Here is a 27953-nt window from a genome sequence, read left to right on the forward strand (position 1 = left end):
AATGCTTTTCGCTTCAGCCGCGTAACACAGCCATTACGGTACTACTAAAGACCGAATGGCCTTGAAATGCAAGCAGAAGGTTTTTTCTTGCGCCAGAGGAGCTTCCAGCTTGACTTGTCGTTTCAGTGACCTGCTGCATGGAGCATTCTAGGAACATTTATTTCGCTGCAGCCCAACGCTGTGGCTTTAAAACTTTTGACCAGGACTGTACTTGTCAAGTAGCAATAATAGTCTGGGACTTCATTCCCTCGTAGAATACGAAATATTATACTGTATGGTTTCTTTAAATAATTTTAAACCTATACTAAAACAACCAAAGGAGGCACGGTCTCCTCTCCAGCGCCGCAGCATGCGTCCTCCTCATCCGTGAAAATGGCCTCGCACCGCACATGCTACCCCCCCCCCCCCCCCCCCCCCCTCAGTCTCATTTGGTTCGACCGTGACCGTCAGGGAATCTTGAACAGGTTGTTCTTGATGAACTTGACGCGGTTGAAGGGGTCCTGCTCGCACTTCTTGGTGTAGTCGCCGAGGTGAACGTTGTTCACCAGCCAGGACATGCCGGGCCGCAGGTCGATGTTGCTTTTTACCTTGTCGAACTGCAAAGATCGGAGAAGCGCTCAGTTGCGCGGAAAAGCAGAAACAGCGGGCAAACTATACGAATGAAGTAGGGTGAAAAGCATCTCTTTTTTTTTTTCGCGGCTAAATTATAAAGACTATAAACACTTCCCGCTAGCAGCGTGGCTATGCGTGAGGATTCTATGGAGTGTGAGCGCGGGACTTCATGCCGGAGACGTGAACTGGGGCGCGAAATTTCACTGCCAGAAGTCGGGCGCCCTGAGTTTGTGGCCAGATGAGTTACGGGGGATGTTGGAGTCAACGTAAGAAACACCGGAGGTGCAAGAAGGAGATACAGGACAACGCAGTGAAAATTACTTTCACGTGCTTAAAAAGTCCACCGGTTCGGTCCAGCCGCCCTAGCTCACCAGATGCAAGGGAGAGGCCAAGTTGCATCATACGAATTCCGACACCAATAGTTGCGCTGCGAAGCTCGAATTTGTACAGTATACACTAGTGCCACAGCAAATATAATTCAGGGCGCACAGGTTTTGCAATAGGCCGTGCAAACCGACGTCGATTGGAGGAGCTCGTTTACTCTCGCTGACAATTTAGCGTCAAACGGACAGGCTGCAACAACTGTGCTCGCTTGAAGAAACACAGATGCAGGGAAAAACGACGCGCACGCAGTGGTCAGGCCCGAACTTGCAACTAAAGGCTTAACTTGTGCCTGCGCGTCTGCGTACAGGTGGTGAGCAGATGAAAGAAAGAAGCTTGCCCGTGTATTCTCGTTCGCCCTGTCTTCTTTTTGTGCATTTTTAGCTTTTTATAAGTATGAATCACTGCTCGCACTTATTCTCTGCGAAAGAAAAAACTGTAAGGCAAGAAAATAAGATGCAAAGACGCAAATACTCCGCGCTCTCTAACTAAGTGCAAACACTGCTGAAGTCTAAATACGCGTATGAAGTGTACCGCGAACTTTACCGTCGTCCTTAGCCTTGCTAAAGAGAGCAAAAATTCGTCAGAAAGCCATCGGTGTGGCTCGCCAACCAAGAAATCATTTTTAGGTGCATGCGTCGGGAGCAAAGTGCTTCAGAGCTTTTTAAGTGTGAAAATAGGGCTGCACTAGCAATCCTGAAAAAGCTGATGGGCCTCTGAAGCCTCGACCTTTAAATCTTGAGATGAAATGAGTTGCATACGTTGCGGCTACGAGAACGTCACGTGGTACGACACCTTAAAAGAAACTGATTGACTCTAAGGCCATGTCTAGGCAAGAGCCGAGCGAATTCGAAGCCCAAGTAAAAACAGTGTTTAGGCAATAGTTCAGCTAATTCAAAACGAAACAACGCTTTTGCAACATGCCACATTCGGTTTAACGGCGTTAAAACAATCAGTTTAGCTTTTTTTTAATGTGCGGCGTCCGTAAAAAGTGTCCGCAAACTTGTCCGCACGATTATGTCGTTCTCTGAAGTGAAATGTGTGAAAGCGTGAGTGTGACAGATAGTGTGTTATAAAAGGTGGTGGGAAAAATTTGGTGAAAAAAACGCGAAAAATACACTTAGGAGTCGAAGAGCCATGGATGTCGGTATGGTACATGTACGTCAGAACACCCACGGACGTCGATTTACTTTGTGGACGTTTTGCTTTCGCATTGCTCCAGTGCGGGTGGCCGCAGTGATCTCATGCTTTTTTTGCCTCAGCTTTCGAACTGCATTTCCTCTCTCTGATCTTTTCGCCATATGAAGAAAGAGACGCAAGCATGCAGTAAACGTTTAGTAAAAAGTTAAAGCTTCACCATTATGCGAGTGTCGTCCGGCTGTGTCGTCCTTTAGGGGCGACATTTTGGGCGGAACTTAATGCAAAAGAACTGCGAATGCGTTCTCTTTACAACATACAAAGGTTTCGAAGTATTAACAGTCAGTTAACCACTAGGTCTGAGGCAAAATATGGGAGAAAATGAGGAGGTGACTCCATCTCAAACGTTCGAGTTATTACGCTCGACTACCTCAGATTTCGCTGAAACAAATTCCTGCTGTCTCGGTGAACGGGGAACCCAGCACCTTCGAGTTACAAGTCAGACACATCATCCCTAGGCCACTGAGGCACATTGAGACTCGAGAAGTCTCTTGTGTGTCATGTATTCTAGTATCAATACTGATGTATGTTGACTATTATGCGTAATTGAAACCAGATCCTAATTAAGGAAGGCTGTAGCAAATAACGACTCAGGTTGTTGCGTCGTGTCCTTTAAGAGGAGCGTATGTGTTCCGCAGTGTACTGACCTACACATGCACATGAGTACATACCAAGTCGAGGCGATGATGCAGCATTTCATGTCAGCATACTGTACAGCGAATCTATACAGTAGCGAATGTAATCATCAAGTTACTGAGGGAGGCAGTCGAGCACAGCAATGGGACATCCCGCCAGTAACGAAGGAGGAAGTAAAGAAAGCCTTAGGAGCAATGCAAAGAGGGAAAGCAGCTGGTGGGGATCAGGTAACAGCAGATTTGCTGAAGGACGGAGGAGAGATTGTGCTACAAAAACTAGCCACCCTGTATACGCAATGCCTTGTGACCTCGAGAGTACCAGAAGATTGGAAGAACGCTAACATTATCTTAATTCATAAGAAAGGAGACGTCAAGGACTTGAAGAATTACAGACCGATCAGCTTATTGTCCGTTGCCTACAAGGTATTTACTAGGGTAATCGCTAATAGAATCAGGACAACCTTGGACTTTAGTCAACCAAATGATCAGGCAGGCTTTCGTAAAGGATACTCGATAATAGACCACATTCACACTATCAATCAGGTGATAGAGAAATGCGCAGAATATAACCAACCCCTATATATAGCCTTCATTGATTACGAGAAAGCATTCGACTCAGTGGAAACCTCAGCTGCCATGCAGGCATTGCGGAATCAGGGTGTGGAAGAGTGCTATGTGAAAATATTGGAAGATATTTATAACGATTGCACAGCTACTATAGTTCTCCATAAAGTCAGCAATAAAATTCCAATACGGAAAGGTGTCAGGCAGGGAGACACGATCTCGCCAATGCTCTTCACTGCCTGCTTACAGGAGGTATTCCGGGGACTGGAATGGGAAGAGTTGGGGATAAGAGTTAATGGAGAATACCTGAGTAATTTGCGATTCGCTGATGACATTGCCTTGCTAAGCCACTCAGGACAAGAACTGCAAAGCATGATCAATCAGCTAGACAGGCAGAGTAGAACGGTGGGGCTAAGAATTAACATGCAGAAAACCAAAGTAATGTTCAATAGCCTTGCAAAGGAACCGCAGTTCGCAATTGGTAGCGAGGTGCTAGAAGTAGTAAGAGAATATGTCTACTTAGGGCTGGTAGTGACCGCAGATCCGGATCATGAGAGGGAAATAACTAGAAGAATAAGAATGGGGTGGAGCGCGCATGGCAGGTTCTCTCAGGTCATGAATGGTAGCTTACCAATATCCATGAAGAGAAAAGTATATAACAGCTGTATCCTACCGGTACTCACCTATGGGGCAGAAACGTGGAGGCTAACAAAGAGGGTTCAGCTTAAGTTAAGAACAACGCAGCGAGCTATGGAAAGGAAAATGATAGGTGTAACGTTAAGAGATCGGAAGAGGGCGGAGTGGGTGAGGGGACAAACGCGGGTTAATGACATCCTAGTTGAAATCAAGAGGAAGAAGTGGGCTTGGGCAGGGCATGTAATGCGAAGGCAAGATAACCGCTGGTCCTTAAGGGTAACGGAGTGGATTCCAAGAGAAAGCAAACGTAGCAGGGGACGGCAGAAAGTTAGATGGGCGGATGAGATTAAGAAGTTTGCGGGGATACAGTGGCGGCAACTAGCAAAGGACAGGGTTAATTGGAGAGACATGGGAGAGGCCTTTGCCCTGCAGTGGGTGTAGTCAGGCTGATGATGATGATGATGATACTGTACAGCAACAGAAAACCAGTGTGGCGGGATAGAACAGTGAAATGTTCCCACCGATCGCAACCTCCTCCCGCTCGGATTATCGAAAAATAAAATTACACCTGATTTCCCAGAGCACTTGCCCAGCGCAAACCTCCAATCGACACCTGCATTAGCACATTATCGAGGCAGGATTCTGAGTAACTTTATTTGCACCTCATGCGGACCAAACGTTAAGACGATAGTTGTGCCACTAAACAAATATAAAAGTTGAATGGACACTTAAGCTCTACCTTGAAGGTATGAAGCGACGCCGTCAATGATTATTTACTACTTTCCTTATAAATTAGAACCCCTGAAGTTGCACACAGTCTGTAGCATGCATCAGCAGTCATAATAGACCTTGTGATATAAGATACAAAAGGAGTCCTTTAACCTAGGGGCAGCTCTGACTCAACACGAGTCATATGGGCGACTGCCAATTAATTACCCCAAAGCGTAATTAAAGCGTATCCTACCGGTACTAACCTATGGGGCAGAAACGTGGAGGCTAACAAAGAGGGTTCAGCTTAAGTTAAGGACAACGCAGCGAGCTATGGAAAGGAAAATGATAGGTGTAACGTTAAGAGATTGGAAGAGGGCGGAGTGGGTGAGGGAACAAACGCGGGTTAATGACATCTTAGTTGAAATCAAGAGGAAGAAATGGGCTTGGGCAGGGCATGTAATGCGAAGGCAAGATAACCGCTGGCCCTCAAGGGTAACGGAGTGGATTCCAAGAGAAAGCAAACGTAGCAGGGGACGGCAGAAAGTTAGGTGGGCGGATGAGATTAAAAGTTTGCGGGGATACATTGGCGGCAACTGACAAAGGACAGGGTTAATTGGAGAGACATGGGAGAGGCCTTTGCCCAGCAGTGGGTGTAGTCAGGCTGATGATGATGATGATGTAATTAATTTACACTACATAGGCCATAATGACATTTGATTTATAGATCTTGAGCTATTATTGTCGCTAGTGGAAGATAAAGACGAGGAGTGTTTTGCCGCGCGCCGACGACGACGTTGCTGCTGGTGGACCGCCCTGTTTTTCTGTGCTCCCTGTCTTCACCCGTTCTCGCCGCCGGCCTGTACGTCAAGCCGTGACATTTGGTGGAGGTGCTGGGTAACGCATCTCATGCAGCGCACCCCGCCTCGTAGTTCGAGCCCCGTCCTAAGTCCTGGCCGTCGAGTTTTCTTGGAGGAGCCCTCGGCGGAAACTGAGACTCGCGCTAGCCGACGCCAGCAAGGCCAAGCGCCGGAATTCGGACTCTTGCCTGAGGGATCGCGGACATCTAGGACAGCCAACGTCACCATGGCGTCCCAGTCACAACAAACCGACCCCGCGATTGCATCGAGGATCGTCTACGTGCCTCTCACTCCAAGATCTGTCGTGCCGTTCCGTGGCGATGGCCTTGACGATGTTGAAGACTGGGTCCAAAACTATGAAAGAGTAGCGCGACATAACGGGTGGACTCCAGACCAATGCCTGCAAAACCTGTACTTCTCCCTGGAAGCCACGGCAAAGTATTGGTTTGAGAACCATGAGGCTTCATTAACATCATGGGAGACGTGCAAGAGCGAACTGGTACGCACGTTCGCGAACCAGCATCGGCGACAACAAGCTGAAGATCTTCTCCACGCTCGCATCCAGGGACCTACCGAAAGCGTCAGGAGCTTCGTCGAAGACGTGCTGCGTCTGAGTGCCCGCGCCGACCCGCGGGCTACTGAGGAGAAAAAGGTACGGGCGTTGATGAGGGGTGTCCGGAATGACATCTTTGGAGGCCTCATCCGCAATCCTCCGACCACAGTGGCCGGATTCGTCGCCGAAGCTACCAACATCGAGCAGGCATTGGCGACAAGAACCAGTCACTTTCAGAGACTGAGAGCCCTTCCTGTCGTCTCAAGTCTTGCCTCGTCTGACCTGGGCGGAGTTGGTCTCGCCGATGTTCGAGAAATAATTCGCGACGTCATCCGCGAGGAGCTGAAAAAGCTCTTCCCTACTCCTGAGCAGCCCGCCTCTGTCTCCATCGCGTCGGCCGTTCGCGAAGAACTGCGACACGCGCTGGCGCCAGAAGACGTCCCAATTGTAGCTGCAGCCGACCCACCAGCTCTGAGCTACGCCGCCGCAGTTCGTCGTCCTCCTCCCGCCCATCGCCAGGACCAGAGCGCTCCCGATTCCGGCCTTCGACGCCGTGAGTTCCTGCACTCGTCTGATGCACGCCTGGGACCGCCGAGACGCAGGAAGACCGACATCTGGAGGACTGCGGACCGGCGCCCACTGTGTTTTCACTGCGGTGAGCCTGATCACATGTATCGCTCCTGTCCATACCGCGAACTCGGCCTAAGGGGTTTTCACCGGGCCGATCCGTGCCCCCGCTACGGTGAGCAGCCCCGCGACATACAAGACTACCTTCGACGTTCTCCCTCACCGGTTACAGCTGCTCCTCGCACCTCTCGGTCGCCGCCACCTCGCCGCCCACCATCCCCTTCTCGCGGGTCTCGTCGTGAGAGCCTTTCGCCACTTCGGGAAAACTGAGTACGGCGACGCCTGGAGGTGGCGTTGCCGGAGTCGCACGAAGCAAAGAACCTCCGTCTACGTTAGTGTGTCCCAGCTCGACCGATGGTATCCTTGGAAACGCAAACCGTTTTGTAACCTCTAGCAATGTGAACATTCTGATCGACGGGCGCGACGTAACGGCGCTTGTGGACACCGGCGCTGATTACTCGGTCTTCAGTGGCAGTTTCTCTCGGCGTCTTCGCAAGGTTACCACCCAGTGGGACGGACCGCCCATACGTACCGCGGGCGGCCACATCGTAAACCCTGTTGGCAAGTGCACTGCCCGCGTCGAGATCCACGGTGAGACGTGCCCCGCCACTTTCGTGATATTGGAGAATTGCTCTAAAGATGTTATTCTGGGCATGGACTTTCTCCGTGAATATGGCGCCGTAATCGACATAGGGCAGAACAGGTTGACCCTCCGCGCACGTTCTTCATCGCCAGTACCGCCCCGGGCCACAGGCTTTGCGATGAAAATTGATGCCGACCATGTCCACTTGCCGCCGTTGTCGACAGTTTTCCTGCCGGTCCGAGCCGATACAACAGCATGTGGAGAAGGCGTTCTGGAAGGCAATGTCCAGATGTTACTTACGCGCGGCATTGGTGTTGCGCGAGGGGTCGCAAATGTTCAACGAGGGCGAGCCAACATCTTCGTGACCAACTTCAGGAACGAGCCGCAGCACTTGACGAAAGGGTCAGTAATAGCCCAAATGGAAGAGCTTAGCAACGTTCGAGAAGCAGTTGCGCTGCCTAAGGAGGCGGCCCCGCCCGGGTCACGAGACCCTACAACGTTGCCCCTGGATATCGATCCCAAACTTGAGCCTTCCCAAACACGCGAACTGCTCTCCCTTTTGCATCGGTACAACGACTGTTTTGCGACGACATCTCGAGTTCGACAGACGCCAGTCGCCAAGCATCGAATTATTGTCGACACCGCAATGCACCCGATTCGCCAACCGCCGTACCGCGTTTCCTTGAAGGAAAGGGAAACCATCCAGGAGCAAGTGCGCGAAATGATACGCGACGACGTCATCCAGCCATCCAACAGTCCGTGGTCCGCACCTGTAGTGCTGGTCAAGAAAAAAGACGGGACCCTTCGATTTTGCGTTGACTACCGGCGACTCAATAAGGTGACCAAGAAGGACGTGTATCCACTCCCACGCATCGACGACACCCTCGACCGTCTTCGTCATGCCCGCTATTTTTCGTCCATCGACTTGAAGAGTGGATACTGGCAAATTGAAGTGGATGAGCGCGACCGCGAGAAGACCGCATTTATAACCCCGGATGGCCTGTACGAGTTTAAGGTGATGCCGTTTGGCCTGTGTACAGCGCCCGCGACATTTCAACGAGTCATGGATACTGTGCTAGCCGGCCTGAAGTGGCAGACATGTCTCGTGTATCTGGATGACGTCGTCATCTTCTCAAGCACTTTCAGAGACCATCTGGTGCGTCTTGAAGCAGTTCTTCAAGCTCTTCTGAACGCCGGACTTACGCTCAAGCCTTCGAAGTGCCGCTTCGCATACAGTGAACTGAAGTTCCTTGGCCATATCGTCAGCCAAGTGGGTGTGAAGCCAGATCCCGAGAAAACGGCTGCCGTTGCATCCTTCCCTCCACCGTCGGACAAGAAGACCGTCAGAAGCTTTCTCGGTCTTTGCGCATACTTCAGGCGTTTCGTTCGAAACTTTGCCCAGATCGCGGCGCCACTTTACCGCCTTACGAAGGATAGCGTTGCCTTTGAGTGGAACGAGGAGCAACAATCAGCATTCCGCCAATTAAAAGACGCCCTTGCAACATCCCCCATACTAGGCCATTTTGATCAAGACGCCGACACTGAGCTCCACACGGACGCCAGCAACAAAGGACTAGGAGCAGTGCTTGTGCAATTCCAGGATGGCGCTGAGAGGGTTATTGCGTATGCCAGCCGAGCTCTTTCGCAGGCGGAGGGAAATTACTCGACAACTGAAAAAGAGTGCCTCGCTGTCATCTGGACCATCACCAAATTCCGGCCCTATCTGTACGGTCGCCCTTTTCGTGTCGTCACCGACCACCATTCGCTGTGCTGGCTCGCCAATATTAAGGATCCCGCAGGCCGCCTTGCTCGGTGGAGCCTTCGGCTACAGGAGTACGACGTCACCATCACCTACAAGTCCGGCCGCAAACATCATGATGCTGACTGCTTGTCTCGAGCCCCTGTGGAGCCGGCACCGGGAGGCGAAAATGACGAAGAGGACGGCTTTCTTGGGGCATTGGACACGGCAGATATGGCTGCTCGGCAACGCAGTGATCCTCAGATTGGTCAGCTGATGGCGCACTTGGAAGGCCACGAAGCTGCGGTGCCTCGCGTTTTCCAGCGCATGCTGCCGACGTTCAAGATAATGCACGGCGTATTGTACAAGCAGAACTTCGACAGCAGCCCGAGGTCGTGGCTCCTTGTTGTGCCGGAGGACCTGCGCTCCGAGGTCGCCCAAGCTTGCCACGACGATCCTACAGCTGGTCACCTTGGCTACAGCCGGACGCTTTCACGGATTCGAGAACGGTACTACTGGCCGACACTTCCTAAGTACGTGCGTCACTACGTCAGAACTTGTCGAGAGTGTCAAAGGCGCAAAACACCACCCATACGACCAGCTGGTCTTCTCCAACCACTCGAACCACCGCTTGTTCCGTTCCACACCGTCGGAATGGATTTTCTTGGTCCATTTCCGACGTCGCAGTCGGGCAACAGGTACATTATTATAGCGACGGACTACCTAACGCGATACGCGGAGTCCCGAGCACTTCCGTCTGCGACAGCTGTTGAGGCAGCCAAATTTTTTATCGAGTGCATTGTGCTCCGTCACGGTGCCCCTGCCGTTTTGATCACTGACCGGGGTGCCGCGTTTCTGGCCAAGCTCACACAGGAGATCCTCCGTCTCAGCTGCACCAGCCACCGCCGAACTACTGCGTACCATCCGCAAACGAATGGGCTGACGGAGCGGCTGAACAAGACCATGGCCGACATGATCGCCATGTACGTGGATGTCGCCCATCGCAGTTGGGACTCGGTACTGCCCTACGTTACATTCGCTTATAATACCGCTGTCCAGGAGACGACCGGTATGACGCCTTTCCAGCTGGTCCACGGCAGACAGGTCACCACGATGCTTGACGCTATGCTACCGCACGAGCCGCCTGTCGACGTAGACGATGGTGCCCGGATAGTATGCGAGCGCGCGGAAGAAGCTCGGCAACTCGCGAGACTCCGCATCCAACACCAACAGCATGCCGACGCTCGACGGTACGATCTCCGTCGACGCGACGTACATTTTTACCCTGGAGACAAGGTCTGGGTGTGGACGCCAGTACGCCGTCGAGGTCTCTCCGACAAACTCATAAAGCGGTACTTTGGTCCGTATACAGTTCTTCGCCGCTTCGGAGAACTTAACTACGAGGTGCTGCCGGAAGGAACACGACCGTCATCACGTCGTTCACCCCGCCCTGACATTGTGCACGTAGTGCGGCTTAAGCCGTATTACGCGCGATGATCGTCTGCCCCGAACTGATTTTCCCACCTCCTTCTACACTGGCCAGCAGGAGTTTTTGTGCGCGTGTGCGGCTTTCCGCCCTGTGCCTTTGTTTTCGTGTTAGCATCGGGACGATGCTTCTTTATAGGGGGAGGTAGTGTCGCGAGTGGAAGATAAAGACGAGGAGTGTTTTGCCGCGCGCCGACGACGACGTTGCTGCTGGTGGACCGCCCTGTTTTTCTGTGCTCCCTGCCTTCACCCGTTCTCGCCGCCGGCCTGTACGTCAAGCCGTGACATTATTATTATTCCACAGCTCAACGTGCGACGCCACAAGAGTTTCGACCAACCCTGAATCAATATGACAACGCTTGTGGTTTTTCCTTCAAACGTCCGCTGTATCGCTGTCATGTTAATAAATCTAAGTCGTGGGGTGCACCGTCCCGAAGCGACACATCGTGTATGATTGAGGCCGTTGTGCAGGGCTCGTAATTAGTTTAGGCCACCTGGCTAGTATCTTTATGAAGAGCTAATGCACGTTTTGCAGAATTTTTTTTTGTGCACAAAAGGTTTGGAATGACCGGAAAGAAAATGTTGCAACTTGATCTATAAAAACTAATTGCACTAGCATTCCAGCCCCTCGACCTTTTTCGTCGTGTACGACACTCGGGTCCGCTTATTCTACGACGGGCGCATAGCCTGCATGGGAAGGTCATAGAGTGATAGCACGGTGCGATCCGCGCTCCACCACGGTGATCCACTTCCGCAAGCGGACACTGCGCACGCGTTGATTGGTCCGGACGCGGCAGGCGTGCGCGCTGGTGACCGGCACCTGGCGCCCCCTGCTGTCTTCCGGGCAAACTACGCATGCGCAGTGGCCCCTTGTGAAAAGCCGATCACGGTAGCGGATTGCGCACCGTCCTATGATGTAACTCTCTAAGAGTGGTCTTTGATGGGAGGGGAATGACGAATAATTATAGAGGCTAACATAGCGCTTGTGTATATTGGGCGGAAAGGAAATGTTCACTGTAAGGTGCCGCCGGAAATGCAAATGCTTCATCATCGCCCGGACCACGTACCGAGCCGTAAACTGGGCTGCGACTGCTGAAATGGTACAATTATTTCCTCTTCTAAAACAAAAACATTGTTGCGACGAAACAGCACCAGATTAAGGACAGCAAAAAAAGGCTGTCAAATCAGTCGCATTTCGTATTTTTGCGTGGAACGCCAGTGCGTGCAATCTGCAGCAGGCTTTGAAAATCAAAAAGCCGTTTTGCTAGTATTTGTACCTTTTCTGTTTTGATATGTAATAACCTCAGGTGCGAAACATTTTTTTGCGTACTACGACGTGTTGCAAAGAATCTCTATGAAGCCTTCAAGAAGCTACCATTTCGAAAAAAATTGCAACATTTTTTATAATGAAGCATTCTTTCATACAGCCCAAAACTAAATTTGTACGATGCCTTAGCGCATTACGCTGGAACTGGTGTGCATTTAAAAGATATAATCCTTAACGTCAAACACTTCATTTCATAGAATATCTTTTTTCGATGGTTGGTATATCCCCAGGGCTCTAATTACGAAATCTCCTGTGGTTCTTAAGTTTTTTGTAGCCAACTTAATTCGGGGCCCCATCATTCCCGTGCACTCCAAGAGCATAAATATCTTTCAAAGTTCAGGAGGTTGAGCTGCGCACACCTAGGATCAGAAGAGCGTGTTGTCGGGCTAGTTGGTTCTTCGTAGTATATAAGTGAAATGCGCAACAACTTAGACAGGACACAGAAAGAAACACATACAACAGTTCACGAGCGCAACTACCAACTGTAATGGGGCGAGACAACAACAGCATATATACAGAAAAGCAGCGCATGCGTAAACGTAGAGCAGGCACACACATCACAAAGACCGCAATTTTATAAAAACGAATCAAGATATGAAACTTCAGCATCATAGATCTGCAACGAAGCATCATTGCGCAGCGATCAGATAGTTTTTTAACACGGAAGGCCTCTAAGACAAGCTGGGCTTTTACATTGGTACTCCTGCCTAGAATCTTTGTCATCTCAAATCTTCCCCTACACTTGCAGGAAGAAATGTGCCTTACAAGGTTTGAATTTTTATCATTATTGTCAAAGTTTTTTGCATGCTCCCGTAGCCGGTCATTAATGCAACGGCCAGTTTGGCCTACATAGGCAGAGCCACAACTGTGGCGCACTTAACATGGGAAGTGCCATGCCTTTTTTTTTGCAACCCCTTTCACAAACGCCAGAAATGCGGCAGCAAAGCTTTGATAGCTTGTTGGGGGCTGAGAACACCAAAGGTACATGGTGTCTACCGGCCACTTTCTTCAGGTTATGAGACACCTGGTGCACATAGGGGACCACAACCGGCTTTGAAGCCGAATAGTCAGGTCTTTTTTGGGCGCCTTTTTGTTTCTGCAGGAGGGTTTCAGCGACGGCAGATATGACCGGACCAGGTAAGCCTACCGCCAAGAGGCGGGAAACCTGATAGTCGAGACTTTCCTGCATGCTATGAGGACACGACTTGTGAAGCGCCGACTCCAAACAGAGAGACGCAATGGCTCTTTTTACAACCTTAGAGTGTGAGGAGTCGTATCTCAGTAGCTCCTTGTTAGCACGGGGGGAATACATATGGCAAACGTGGCTGCCACGGAACATTAGTTTGAGGTCCAAAAAACGTAACTCATGATTATCTGGGAGTTCATGTGTAAAAACCAACCCTCGACCTAATTGATTAAAAGCACTTGAAATCTGTGAAACAACCTGGTCAATGGATGTAAAGGTCCCAGACTTTAAAAGGATTAAAAAATCGTCAACATATCTAAAAACGTTTAAAACCGGGCCGTCACTTAGGGTTAGTAGCAATGAGTGGTCAATATAAGATAAAAAGATGTCGCATAAAATGGGTGCAACACATGAACCCATGCAAATGACTTTGCGCTGCAGATAAAACTGGTTGTCATGAAAGATGAAGGTAACATGCAGGTAATACTCTAAAAGCTTTAAAAAATTATCTGTAGAAATACCGGCTATGTTCTGGAAAGCCACCGCCCCCGAGCTTTCGATACAATCTCTAACAGAGGCCAAGTCAGCATGTGGTACAGAATAAAACAAATCTTGAATATCTACAGAGGAGGCAGAACCCATCTGATCGCTATTTTGCAGAAACTCGACAACATCAGCTGACTTTTTAACCAAGAACGGATCGTTAATGGAAAGGCATTTAAGCTTAGCAAGAAGGAATGGGCTGACTTGGTGTTGCCAGAATTTCTTCTCACTTACAATAGTCCTAAATGAAAGATCAGGTTTGTGCGTTTTTGCTGTAAAAAATACTGACAAAGAATTCTCAGAACTGGCATCGATTGCATTTGCTAAAGACATCAGTTGCAAGCTCTTACAAAAGTCAATAAATTTGGTTTTTACTCTCACTTCGCTTTTTCTAACGGGTGCAAAGTTCTTGCGAACCGCCTCGAGTGCTTTTTCTGGAAAGAAGTCATTAGGTAAAACTACAAATCTGCCATCTTTGTCGGATTGCAGTAAGCGCAAATCAATTTATTATTTCTACAGATAATTTTTTAAACATTTTAGAGTATTACCTGCATGTTACCTTCATCTTTCATGACAACCAGTTTTATATGCAGCGCAAAGGCATTTGCATGGGTTCATGTGTTGCACCAATTTTATGCGACATCTTTTTATCTTATATTGACCACTCATTGCAACTAACCCTAAGTGACGGCCCGGTTTTAAAAGTTTTTAGATATGTTGACGATTTTTTAATCCTTTTAAAGTCTGGGACCTTTACATCCATTGACCAGGTTGTTTCACAGATTTCAAGTGCTTTTTATCAATTAGGACGAGGGTTGGTTTTTACACATGAACTCCCAGATAATCATGAGTTACGTTTTTTGGACCTCAAACTAATGTTCCGTGGCAGCCACGTTTGCCATATGTATTCCCCCCGTGCTAACAAGGAGCTACTGAGATACGACTCCTCACACTCTAAGGTTGTAAAAAGAGCCATTGCGTCTCTCTGTTTGGAGTCGGCGCTTCACAAGTCGTGTCCTCATAGCATGCAGGAAAGTCTCGACTATCAGGTTTCCCGCCTCTTGGCGGTAGGCTTCCCTGGTCCGGTCATATCTGCCGTCGCTGAAACCCTCCTGCAGAAACAAAAAGGCGCCCAAAAAAGACCTGACTATTCGGCTTCAAAGCCGGTTGTGGTCCCCTATGTGCACCAGGTGTCTCATAACCTGAAGAAAGTGGCCGGTAGACACCATGCACCTTTGGTGTTCTCAGCCCCCAACAAGCTATCAAAGCTTTGCTGCCGCATTTCTGGCGTTTGTGAAAGGGGTTGCAAAAAAAAGGCATGGCACTTCCCATGTTAAGTGCGCCACAGTTGAGGCTCTTCCTATGTAGGCCAAATTGGCCGTTGCATTAATGACCGGCTACGGGAGCATGCAAAAAACTTTGACAATAATGATAAAAATTCAAACCTTGTAAGGCACATTTCTTCCTGCAAGTGTAGGGCAAGATTTGAGATGACAAAGATTCTAGGCAGGAGTACCAATGTAAAAGCCCAGCTTGTCTTAGAGGCCTTCCATGTTAAAAAACTATCTGATCGCTGCGCAATGATGCTTCGTTGCAGATCTATGATGCTGAAGTTTCATATCTTGATTCGTTTTTATAAAATTGCGGTCTTTGTGATGTGTGTGCCTGCTCTATGTTTACGCATGCGCTGCTTTTCTGTATATATGCTGTTGTTGTTTCGCCCCATTAAACAGTTGGTTTGGTTTGGTTTGGTTTATGGGGTTTAACGTCCCAAAGCGACTAAGGCTATGAGAGACGCCGTAGTGGAGGGCTCCGGAAATTTCGACCACCTGGGGTTCTTTAACGTGCACTGACATCGCACAGTACACGGGCCTCGAATTTCTCCTCCAAAGAAACATTAAACAGTTGGTAGTTGCGCTCGTGAACTGTTGTATGTGTTTCTTTCCGTGTCCTGTCTAACTTGTTGCGCATTTCACTTATGTACTAAACCTAGGATATTTGACGGAATGACCCACGAAAAATCGGCACATATAAAATTTAGAGGCCAACAAAAGGAAAACGTCATACACATTTGAAGCAATACAAACCTTTTAAAACGGATCATAAAAATTTTTAATGTGCGACATTAACTAAGTAGCATGATTTAAGAAATTAGACATCAACTACTAATCTAAGAAACAAATGCGAAAAGCTTAATTGAAGATGCGCCGCATACACAATATTTCGGGTATATAAGAATAAAATTAAACATATTGGCAAAGATGTGTGACTTTTTATGGTTACTTGAGAAGAGCATATTATTATTGTCATTTATATTATTATAATATTATTGTGAAAAGTGAAGCACATTTGTTTTTTTTTGTCAGGATGTTCGTGAAGCCGTTATGAGCAAAAACCTATTAGTCATTTTTTAGATGTCAAGTACTGGAGGGCCTAAAATCTGAATTCCAGTATGCATTTTTACAAGCTGTTTCACGTAAAAATAATTTTAAAGAAATACTGCACGTGACATGTGCATAAAAAAGAGCTGTGTTGCTCTTTAAGGTGAGAAAGTGATGTGCAGTGAACAAAATCATTCTACCGTCCATTGTTGCTTGATGCCGAAAATAAGAGTGATACCGAAAAGGAAATATTAAAGCGGATAAATTTATTGCCCCGCATGCTTCGTTAATCGCCTGGTAAGGTGTTGCTTTTGCCCACTTCAAAAACTACTTCTTTGGTGAGTAGACTGCCTACCAAGAGTTAAAAAAAACTAAAACATAACATACTGACCTAATTGGCTCTTATTTGACGCACTTCCCCTAAAGGTTCAAGTGGTAAGTTTCCGTTTAAGTTTGAAATTTAAATGAAAATTATGCAGCTCAGAATCCAGTGTGGCTATTAAAATTTCATGCTACTGTCGCAACATAAAGCACTGCTATTTATAGCAGCAGAGTGTGAGGCGATCACCAGCCAGAAAACAGAGGCCGAAGAGGATGCCCCTAGACTGACCTTTTCCTGCAGGGTGTTATTGTTCTCCCAGAGGTAAGCGTACTCCTTCGTGCCTGGCAGCTGCCCAACATTTATGTACCCTCTCCAGTGTTGAGTCACGCCACGAACATTGCAGGCCTGGAGAGAGAAAGGAGGAAAGAGTGGATCCACCCAGGACTCGTATTCCTTGTTATAGATGATCAACAACTCGCTAAGAGCTCGAAAGGCTTATTCAAGAGTAGTACGCGCATGCTATCATAGGAACGGCCAGCGATGATCGGGTAAATTTTCAGTCAGCGATGTGAACAGTCATCTGAACAATCATAGCCATGTGAACAATCAGGGTTTTAAACTGGACGGGTACGTATCAGAAACAAAAACATTTACAGGCAATCATGCAATGGGATTCCGAAAATATGTGTTCACACTTTCACTTTTCCGTTTATTTTCAGCAGTTTCGCTCTTACATGAAATGATTAGCGTTGGCGTAGAAGACGCTGCTGTTGCATACGCCGAAAGCATAAGGCTGCTGCGAACTGGTTGTATAAAGCGCGCTTAAGGTGTACGCGGAAATGTGGCACAGTGACTGCGAGACTCGTGGCCTTAAAACTATTTTTTGTTGTTGTGAAAGCAACACTCCTACAGCCAAAGCGAGACCTCAGGTGGTCGAAATAGTCGTGATGTCCCAGTGCGCAAATTTCAAACGGGGCCAGTTGTACTTTGGCTGGTAACCACGCAACCAATTAAAGGTATCGTATAGTGATGCTCTGAGAAAGTGGGACTGAGATTAGTTAATTGCTTATTTAACAAATTAGCCTAATTATCTTTTATAGTCAGGCCAGATAAATAAATAAAAGCGCGTAGGAAATTGGTCGAGTTGGGTAATCGAACAAGGGTCTGCGGAGTGCGAGACGAGCACGCTACCCACAGCGCCATGCCAGTTCGATGATTCATAATGAACAAAGGCGCGTGTAGTGAATACGGTGTCTTCGTTCACTCCCGTCTTCCTCTCTTCCCGTTACGGTGAGGTTCAGGTGTCCATCGAGATATGCGAGGCAGATACATTTCCTTTCCTCAAAAACCAAATTACCGACGATCAAGGCATACAACGGAACGGGTGATGGCGTTCAGAGGATTGCCTGGCAGCCTTGCAAGACGCTGTCGCGTTCCACTCTTAGAGGTGAAGCTTAACATCTAACCAAACATCAGTGACACAGGCAGCAACACCATGCTTATGGCTGTCGCCTCACCGCACTTTAGGTACCTACAACATGGCTACGAACTGGACGCCATGGCCTTGTCCGAGGTTCCAGCAAATCCAGCGCCTGATAGCCCGAACTGTGCGCCGATTGAGAACTTTCAAGCTAGTGGAACGCCACTCCCACAAGCGGAACGCCACCCCCAAGAACGCGGACACCACTTCGGCAGGCCGCTCTACACGGCACAACGCTGCTGCACGGGCTGCAGCGCTTCACGGTGGGCCCCAATGTAAGACGGGACCCTCTTGGAAATCGAGGCCGCTTCCGCGACATCATCCCGAAGAACCTGGAGCCCCGGGTGACCGTCGCTCTCAAGGATGTTTATCAACATGGCGAGCTGGGAGCAGCGTTCGAGGCCTACCTGGGCGCCAAGGCCACAGCATCGCTCAGCCTGGTCTCCACATGGGAGAAAAAACCTGATCGTCGCAGGCACCCGAGAGCCGCACGTGGCAGCCAAGGTTCTTCGGGACTTCGAGCTCACAACGTCGAAGGGCCGGCTCTCCATGTACGGCCAGTTGAAGCTCACTGGTGACTTGTGCCGCGGCGTCATCATCGTGACCAAGCACGAGACCAGTGAGTCCTTCCAAAACAAGATCCAGTGGCGTGCTGGAGAGCTTGCCGGTATCCTCAAGCATGGCAACTCAGACGTCGTGATGCTTACCTTCGTGGGCAAAGTGGTGCCGCGATACGTCCATTATAACTCGGAAGTGACACGTGCGTGCCGATAGGAAATGAATCCCGGCCTGCGTGCAGTGCGGCACTGTGGGCCACCCGGTGGACACATGCCCCTGCCCGAATGAAAAGTGTGGCCTATGTGGCAAAACGGTGCCGACCGTCGACGAGGTGAAGACACCGCATGAATGCACTCCGTCCTGTGCAGTGTGTAGGCAAACCCACGCTACCAACTCCCGTGACTGCACGGGAAAATTCCGGCAGCTCAAGGTGCACGACTTAAGGATAAATGCCCAGAGCGCCCAGGAAACCAGCGACCTGGCAAGCAGACAAGTCGCCCGAATTGAGGTGGCGGTGGCGGAACGCCGCGTGGCGCTCACGGCTTCGACCACAATGAGTCGTCACCTTATCGTCGGTGAAGTCACCGCCCGGGAAGAAGACGGCGCCCCCACCGCCACCGCCCAGCGGCAGGGACGCTGGCCACTTCCGGGCCCTCAAGACAAATGGCACTACCGGCGCCCGAGCATCAGCGCCCCAAAACAGCAAACAGGTGAGTAGCTGGGGTGAGATCGCCTCCTCCTCCTCCTGTCTCCCCTCCTCCACACCACCCGTCTCCGTACTCGACGCGGAATACAAAAAACAAATCGACATGCTCCGGGCACAGAATGAGCTTTTGCTCAACAAAATTCAAAATTTAGAGTCAAAATTGGCGTCCGCCGCTCCGAGCCCGCAGAACTCGGACGCAATGGAGAGCGACGCGGAGATCTCGCCTGCCCTCGTGACAGCCATCTCCGCGATGGAGGAGCGCTTAACCTCTGAATTATGATCTATGATCAAGACCGCCATGGACCAGATCTTCACCAAGGTCAAATCTGTCGTCCCATCGGTGGTCTCAAAACACATCTCGGACAACCCCCGCCTCCTCCGTCGGACGGGGCCCATTAAGGACGTTTGCCGTCCTTCAAAATTCAACCGACTGATAATTGATTCGAATAATGAGGACAGCTGCCCCGCCCCTTCCGTCATCACCCCTATGATGGCGCGCGTTGCTAGCTCTGGGGCAGCCACAACCTCCTCCTCCTCGCTAAAAATCTTGATTCATGGCGAGACACCTCAGTCAAAGGAGTTCCGCAATCTCTAATTCGGCCATGTCAACTTAAATAGCACAGTGGAACGGCAGAGGCTTTAAGGACCACACTAAGCGGGCCAATTTCCGCCTCTTGAAACTTTCGAGTCCCTACCAGCCCTGGATGCCCTCCAGGAGCCAGGCCTGGGCGCCAGACTTTCAAATTACACGACGTTCCAACAGGATCCCGCATCTTGTGTTCTCGTTCACAAAGACTACAAAGCAAACTTAGTGGATCTCGTCCTCCAGCTCGAGAATTGCTATGTAATGGTGACTATCCTACCACTCCGCCGCAGGGACCCACCGTTGCATGTACTCAACGTGTACTGCTCTCCCAAACTCAAGCGAGTGACTTTTGCGGACCTCTTTAGCCGCGCGTTCAGAGTAGCGGGTCGCGATCCCCTGCTGATTGTTGGCGACTTCAATGCTCCCAGTCAGCTGGGGGGGATCGCAAGGAGGATTCGCGCGGACGTAAGCTGGCCGAGCTTGCGTCCACGTTGGGCCTCACCCTCCACACGGACCCTGTCCACCCAACCCGGCTAGGAAATTCCGAGACACGGGATACGTGTCCAGACTTAACCTTCACTCCCAACATACGACACGCAGACTGGCTCAACACCGAGAAGATGTGTAGGGCGTAAGCTGCTCGGAGATCCTCAGAGAAGACAAGACGTGTGTGCTGTTCAACCGTTTATTCTCTGAATAACGGAGCTGCGGCGGGGAGCGCGGGAGTCGCGCCCCGCCGCTGCAAGAGGGAAAAGGGAGGAGAAGGAAAGAGCGCGCCAGATGCGGGGGCGCGCGGGGTGCGGTCGGGTTCCTTTGAAGGGACGCCGCAGACTTCGACCGCAACGGCGTTCACCTCACGTTGCCGGAGGCATAGGGAAGAAGCATGCGTAAGTTGTGCCGGCGAGGGCTGGCGCCATGGCTGGCGCACTACACGGCTCCCCCCCGAGAGAGGAAGCCAAGGCGACGAACGATTTACTTCTTTGGGCAGCTGGGATGCCAGTGGACGCGACGAGCCGGAGGAGCTTGCTGTCGGTCGGAAATGAATGGGGCTGTCGCAAGTGCAGGCGCCGAAACGCAAGAGACTGGGGCCTCGATGTACGCTGGCTTGAGTCGTTCGAGGGCCACTGCATCTCGCGTTCCGTTCAAGTCTACCAGGAAAGTGGAAGGACGGCGCTCAAGGACGGGGAAGGGGCCGATATAATGGGGTTGGAGGGAACCGCGCACAGGGCCGTAACGCACGAAAACATGGGTTGCTGTGTTTAAGTCTGGAGTCACGTACACAGTGCGTTGGTGTTCTCGCGTCGGCTGTGGTTGAAGGTGGCGGAGGATATGCCGGAGCCTGTCGGCGTATTCACTTGCTGTGGACGGGACGGCGGGTTTCGCGCTTTCCAAGAAATCGGCTGGAAGACGAAGGGAGGTTCCATAAACAAGCTCGGCACAGGCGCACGAAAGGTCCTCTTTGAAGGCAGATCGGATTCCGAGCAGCGTGAGCGGAAGAGCTTCGAGCCACTTGACGGGGGGTCCGTGCGCCGTAAGTGCTGCTTTGAGGTGCCGATGGAAACGCTCTACGAGTCCGTTTGTTTGTGGATGGTAAGATGCAGTACGTAGCCGTGCTGCTCCGAGCAGTTTGAGGAGTTCTGTGAAAAGCGATGACTCGAACTGGCGACCGCGGTCCGTGACAATGGTTGTGGGGCAGCCGAACCGCGCTACCCAAGTAGAGACGAAGGCCGCGGCGACAGTGGCTGCTGTGATGTCGGCGATTGGTGTAGCCTCAGGCCATCGGGTGAAGCGATCGATGCATGTCAATAAATACCGGTAACCTTGGCAGTGGAGTAGGGGGCCAACGATGTCGATATGGACTACTGCGAAGCGTTCGTCGGGCTGCAGGAAGCGCTGAGTTGGGGGCACAGGGTACCGGTGTACTTTCGCACGTTGGCAGGGTGCACACGCGCGGACCCAGTCGCGAATGTCGGTGTTCATGCGGGTCCAGACAAAGCGGGCTGTGATCAGCTTTTGAGTTGCACGAATTCCAGGGTGAGAAAGGGTGTGCAAGGATTCGAAGATTTTCTTGCGGAAATGGATGGGCAAAACGGGCCTTGGCGTACCTGTGGAGGTATCACAAACGATTGGCACGTCTTCAATGAGGACTGTCTCGAGCTTCAGAGATGTTTGCGCTGTACGTAGGCGGGAAAGCTCGGGGTCGCTTGCTTGCGCTGCGGACAGTTCATGTATGTCGAAGGGAAAGGAGGACGAAGTCGATGTTTCGGAACGACTGCGTGTAACGGCATCGACGCGACTGAGGGCGTCAGCCGGGGTGTTGTCGGCACCACTGATGTGTCGGATGTCAGTCGAGAACTCAGATATGAAGGACAGTTGTCTTACTTCCCGTGGCGTATATAGGGATGCAGGACGGTCAATTGAGTAAGTAAGAGGCTTGTGATCCGTGAAAACGGTAAATGCTCTGCCCTCAAGCAAGTGGCGGAAATGACGCACTGCCAGGTATATGGCGAGAAGTTCGCGGCCAAAAACACTGTATCTTGTCTGGGCAGGAGTCATGCCTTTTGAGAAGAATGCGAGGGGTTGCCACACGCCACTGACCTGCTGCTGAAGGACAGCTCCGAGCGCTGTGTTGGAAGCGTCTGTCATGAGTGCCAGCGGATAATCGGGGTTTGGGTGGGCGAGTAGAGTGGCGTCGGCCAGAGCGCGCTTGATGGCATTTAAGGCATCATCCGCCGTGGTGTCCCAGTGTAGCGTTTTCGCCGAGTGCTTGCCGCACAGCATACGGTCAAGTGGTTCAAGCAGGGTGGCGCAGTTTCTGATAAATCGGCGGTAAAAATTTACGAGGCCAAGAAACTGGCGGAGCTTCGTGCTTGAAGTGGGCTTGGGAAACTCTGTGATTGCTTTCACTTTTTCGGGAAGCGGGCGGATGCCGTTGTTGTCCAGGTGATGGCCGAGGAATACGAGAGCTGGTTGCCCAAACTCACTCTTTTCGGTGTTGACAACTATGCCGTTAGTCGAAAGACGCTCGAAAAGTTGGCGGAGGTGGTGCAGGTGTTCTTCAATACATGAACTTGCCACAAGAATATCATCCACGTAGGCGAACACGAAGGTAAGGCCACGTACGACGGAGTCGATGTGAAACGCTGGGAGGTCTGCGCAGCGTTGCGAAGTCCGAATGGCATTCTCAAGAATTCAAACAGTCCGAATGGTGTCGTGATCGCTGTTTTGGGGATATCTTCTTCTGTTACAGGGATTTGATGATATGCCCGAACAAGATCGATTTTTGAAAAGATGGTTGCACCGTGCAGAGAAGACGTGAAATCTTGTATGTTGGGCAATGGGTATCGGTCCGGGACGGTCTTGGTGTTCAGAAAACGATAGTCTCCGCATGGTCTCCAGTCTCCTGACTTCTTCGGGACAAGATGGAGTGGAGATGCCCAGCTGCTGGATGAAGGTCTAATAATGCCAAGTTCCAGCATGTGCTCGAATTCTGCACGGGCCACCTTCAGTTTGTCCGGAGCCACGCGTCGTGGGCGAGAGAAAACAGGTGGTCCCGATGTTATGATGTGGTGCTGAACGTCGTGGCAGACGGGTTGAGTCCAATCCGGGGGTGACGTTAGCTTTGGAAATTCATTCATCAGGGCTGCAAACGGCTCTTTGGCAACTGTAGCACATGAGGGTGCTACATCGGTAGTTGCGCGCGCTGCTATGCCGTGAATAAAGAGTTTAGTTGCGGAGTCAATGACACGCTTCCGCTTGACGTCGATGAGGAGCTCGTGCTTCGTTAGAAAGTCGGCACCAATTATCGCAGAACCAACGTCGGCGACTAGAAATACCCACCGGAAGACCCTTCGAAGCCCGAGGTTGAGCGTCACAGAGCGCTGTTTGTAAACAGGTATGCGCGTTCCGTTCACTGCTTGCAGGTAAGAAATTGCAGCGGAAGCACGCTCTGCTTTTGTGGCTGGGAGAACGCTCACCTGGGCCCCGATGTCAATAAGGAATTTCTGTCCGGTGGTTCTGTCGTAGACGTGGAAAAGGCGACACTCTTCTCGGCACAGACCGCTCGTCGCCGCTAGTGGTCGGCCGGCCGGTTTTCCGTCCAGCTGCAAGGGAGGAGGCAGTGGCGGGCGTTGGCGCCGAAGCGACAATGGTAATAGCACATGCGTGGGCCTGCGGATTGACTTCGCTCACTCTGTCCGCGCTGTCGAGGCGTTGAGGAGCGGTGACGTTGGCGTCCACGGCGTAGAGGCCGCTCTGAGTGCGTGGTTGCCGCAATCAGTTTTTCGAGCTGCTGACAAAGGCGGTCAACTTCGGAAGGCGTAGCGGTGGTGGATGCAACATGCGACGGCTGAGGAGTGGTGATGGGGACGGCCAACGGCGACGACTGTGTGGGAGTGCTGACGGCAGCGACGGTCAAGTGCGGGGTGGCCACTTCCATCACCTTGTCGGCTAGCGCGGCGAGTGATGTTAAGTCCATGGTTGTGGCTGTGGCAAGCACCATTTGGACGTTGGACGGCAGGCGCTGCAGAAAAAGTTCACGCAACACAGCATTGTCCTTGGTCTGCGCACTGCTACCGAGAAGCTGCGTCATCCGCCGCAAGAGCTGACTTGGTCGCCGGTCACCGAGCTCCTCGGAGGAGAGTAGCTGCTGTATTTTCGTCCTTTCGGACGCGGCCGTGCGTTGCAGTAGGGCTGCCTTGAGGCCGTCATATGGATGTGCCGGAGGATTGGTGCTGAAAGAGGTGAGTAAGTCGGACACCTCCTCTGCAGCTGTTGATGGCAGTGCGCCGACCACGTGGTGAAATTTCTGCTTCTGTGATGAAATTCTCGAAAGTTGGAATTGAGATTCCACTTGCAGGAACCACACGGCTGGGTTGCGTTCCCAGTACGGTGGGAGACGCACTGTGACTGCAGAGACGGCTTCGCCGGGCACATCTGGCGTTGTCTGGTTGAGGTTGGGCGTAAGTGGCTGATTTTGTTCCATTTCAGCTGCGTGAGTGGACGTCCTGTCTTCAGCGTGGAGAAAAGCTTGGCTCTACGTTTCTTAGGTTCGTCGAAAACCGGGTCACCAATTGTAGGGCGTAAGCTGCTCGGAGATCCTCACAGAAGACAAGACGTCTGTTCTGTTCAACCGTTTATTCTCTGAGTAACGGAGCTGCGGCGGGGAGCGCGGGAGTCGCGCCCCGCCTAAGCAAGAATATACAATGGTCCGGGTACTGCCTCTCAGACGCCGCGACCCGTCAATACATATCCTCAACATATACTGCCCTCCGCATAAGCCGCGCGTAACTTTTAATGAAATCTTCCTTCGCGCGATAAAAATGGCAGCCAAAGAGCCTCTAGTGATCGTTGGAGACTTCAATGCTCCCAGCCTTCATTGGGGCTACCACTTCGAACAGGCAAGAGGACGTAAGCTGGCGGAGCTCATCTCCACACTCAGCCTCACGTTGCTCACGGACCCGGCGTATCCCACCCGAGTGGGGAATTCGGTAACCCGCGACACGTGTCCAGACCTTTCTCTCGTCAAAAATGCTAGAGCGGCTGCTTGGGAGAACTTGGGAGATTCTCTAGGCAGCGATCACCTCCTTCTCCGGATTACACTCATGGCGAAGGCAGCGCGCAAAAAATGGGGTCAGGCCAAGCTGACCGATTGGCACAAATTCCGAAATCACACTATCCCTCCCGTACTATTTTCCGGCGGCTACGCGGAGTGGGCTAACCACATATACAACATTCAGAAACAACACGTCACAACACTACAAACCACCGAAGAGATCCCCGCAGTGGACACCCACCTCCTGCATTTGTGGGAGGCGCGCCGGAGCTTAACTAAACGGTGGAAAAAGCAGAAAACTAATCGCAAATTACGCGACCGCATAGTCAAACTCACAGAGCAAGCTGCAGCGTATGCTGCCGAACTCTCAGATTCAAATTGGATAGCACGCTGCGACGCCGCAGCTTATCAGATGAGCTCGAAGGGGACGTGGCGTCTCTTTCGCAGTCTAATCGACCCCTCTCAAACGAAAGGGGAGACGCAAAAGCAGCTCCGGCGGGCTCTGCAAGGGTATCAAGGTACGACGGCGCAACTTGCGGACACTCTGTGCGACAGATATCTTTGTCGTACGGAGGACCCGCCTGGGCCTGAGTACATGTACTCTGGCAGGCCTAATGAAACACTTGATGCCCCTTTTGAGTTGCACGACCTTAAGGCGGCCTTAGCAAAAATGCGCCGGGGTACGGCTCCGGGACGGGATCACATAACAGTGAACCTGTTGGCGAACCTACCGGACTCAGCCTACCTCAATTTATTAGAATACATCAACCAGATCTGGGACGGTCGTCCACTCCCTCCCGAGTGGAAAACGTCACTTGTGACGTTTATCCCTAAAACAGGTAAGGCCGTGAATACGGACAACCTGAGGCCCATATCACTGACCTCATGTGCGGGCAAGCTTATGGAGACGATGGTTCGGGATCGCCTCTCTCCATACCTGGAGAGTAAGGGCTTCTTTGCAGTTACCATGTTCGGGTTTCGCCCCCACATGTCTGCACAGGATGTCCTTCTCCAGCTGCACAGGGATGTAATACGACCCACAACTATGCAACACAATGACAAAGCCATCCTCGCCCTTGATCTGAAAGGAGCTTTCGACAATGTTAAACACGGAAGCATCCTGGCCAACTTGAGTTCTACCGATTGTGGGGCTAGGGCCTACGCGTATGTAAGAAATTTCTTGACTAATCGCCAGGCCTTTCTTCGGATTGAGGGCGAGGAATACGGCCCTTACATGATGGGAACACGGGGTACACCTCAGGGAGCGGTGTTATCACCGCTCCTGTTCAACATAGCTATGATGCACCTCCCAAGCCAACTGGCCCGGGTGGAAGGCATTCAACACGCGTTGTATGCAGATGACATTACAATTTGGACCACTGAGGGGAGCCTTGGGGACATGGAGGCCCGCCTTCAGCAGGCCGCTTCCATAGTCGATGCGTATGCCATTGACTGTGGGCTCCAATGTGCTCCAGCGAAATCAGAGCTTTTGCATGTCAGAGCGAACCCAAAGGATAGGACAGCAATTCACATCTCTCTGTCAGGAGGTCCTATTAGAGAGGTGGAGGAGCTCCGTATTCTGGGCCTTTTCGTTCACCACAGACTCAGACCGGACTCCACCATTCTGAAACTCAAGAGAGTAGGCGAACAGGTAGGGCGCATGATCCGCCGCGTTTCCAACAAGCGGGGCGGTCTGCGGGGCAGGGACGCGCTTCGGCTCGTCTATGCCTTCGTGACTAGCCGGATCCTCTACGCCGTGCCATATCTCCGCACTACTAAGCAAGACGAGGCGCGAATAGACGCTGTCATCCGCAAGGCAACTAAGCGAGCCCTGGATCTCCCGGTGACTACCTCTAATGCCAAACTCAAGGCATTGGGGGTGCTAAACTCCTACCAGGAGCTGCGGGAGGCCCACCTCGTGAACCAATACACGCGGCTCATGCAGACGGCCCCTGGGCGCCGCCTGCTAAACCGCTTACACATCCAACACGACTGCACTCCAGAGGAGGCGGAGCGTATCCCAGTACTGTGGCGCCATATGCTCTGGGTCTCCCCGCTCCCCCGTAACATGGACACCGACATGCACGTAAACAGGCGACAAGCGCGGGCTCGGGCTCTTGAGAGACAACACGGCTCCCGACCCGGTGTATATTATGTAGACGTAGCAGGCCCATCGCCCACGGGATTTTACACGGCCGCTGTCGTTCACCAGGAAATGCACGTTGATGGACTCTCTTTTCGAGCCCCGAATTCAATGCGAGCCGAGGAAGTAGCGATAGCGCTTGCTGCCGCCCACGCCAATTCGAGAATCATCATTACAGACTCCCGAAAAGCATGTGATCATTACTTGGCAGGGGAGATCTCCCCCTTAGCTGCTTGCATTCTAAGACGGACTGCCACTGATCCAACACCCAAAAGAATCATTTGGGCTCCTGGCCACCAGGGCTTACGAGGTAATGAGGCCGCTGACGCGGCTGCCCGAGCGCTTACTCACCGGGCTCCTCATCCCAGCTCTTCTGGCTCGGAGACTAACCAGCCGCTGCTGCGATTCAAGGAAATTATAACGCATTATAGCGACATCCACCGCCTTTTCCCGGCCCCTGCAAAGGGGCTGAGTAAGACGGAGGAGCGAACTTTAAGGCGCCTGCAGACAGGTACTCTACTCTGTCCTGCAATCTTAAAGCATTACGATCCTAACAAGGATGGGCGATGCCCACACTGTGGGGAGACC

The 27953-nt window shown here is 51.3% G+C and overlaps 2 protein-coding genes across 2 annotated transcripts in view; both read right to left on the minus strand.

Moving 5' to 3' along the window:
• Positions 1–433: 433 nt before the first annotated feature.
• The window catches only part of LOC149346858 (uncharacterized), a 68652-nt gene continuing 41132 nt past the window's right edge, over positions 434–27953 (minus strand). The window contains exons 7-8 of the mRNA XM_089586700.1: positions 16627–16743; positions 434–596 (exon numbers count right to left, since the gene is read on the minus strand). Of these exons, the coding sequence (XP_089442826.1) occupies positions 447–596; positions 16627–16743 (267 nt within the window). The 3' untranslated portion in view covers positions 434–446. The remainder of the gene's footprint in view (positions 597–16626; positions 16744–27953) is intronic.
• Positions 23741–24755, minus strand: LOC149346859 (uncharacterized). The gene has a single exon (XM_089586019.1). It carries the CDS (start codon positions 24650–24652, stop codon positions 23741–23743), a length of 912 nt encoding a protein of 303 aa, XP_089442145.1. The 5' UTR covers positions 24653–24755.

The sequence above is a fragment of the Amblyomma mixtum genome, chromosome 4 (assembly GCF_055824585.1).
Source record: "Amblyomma mixtum isolate Tamu chromosome 4, ASM5582458v1, whole genome shotgun sequence".
Lineage (NCBI taxonomy): Eukaryota > Metazoa > Arthropoda > Arachnida > Ixodida > Ixodidae > Amblyomma > Amblyomma mixtum.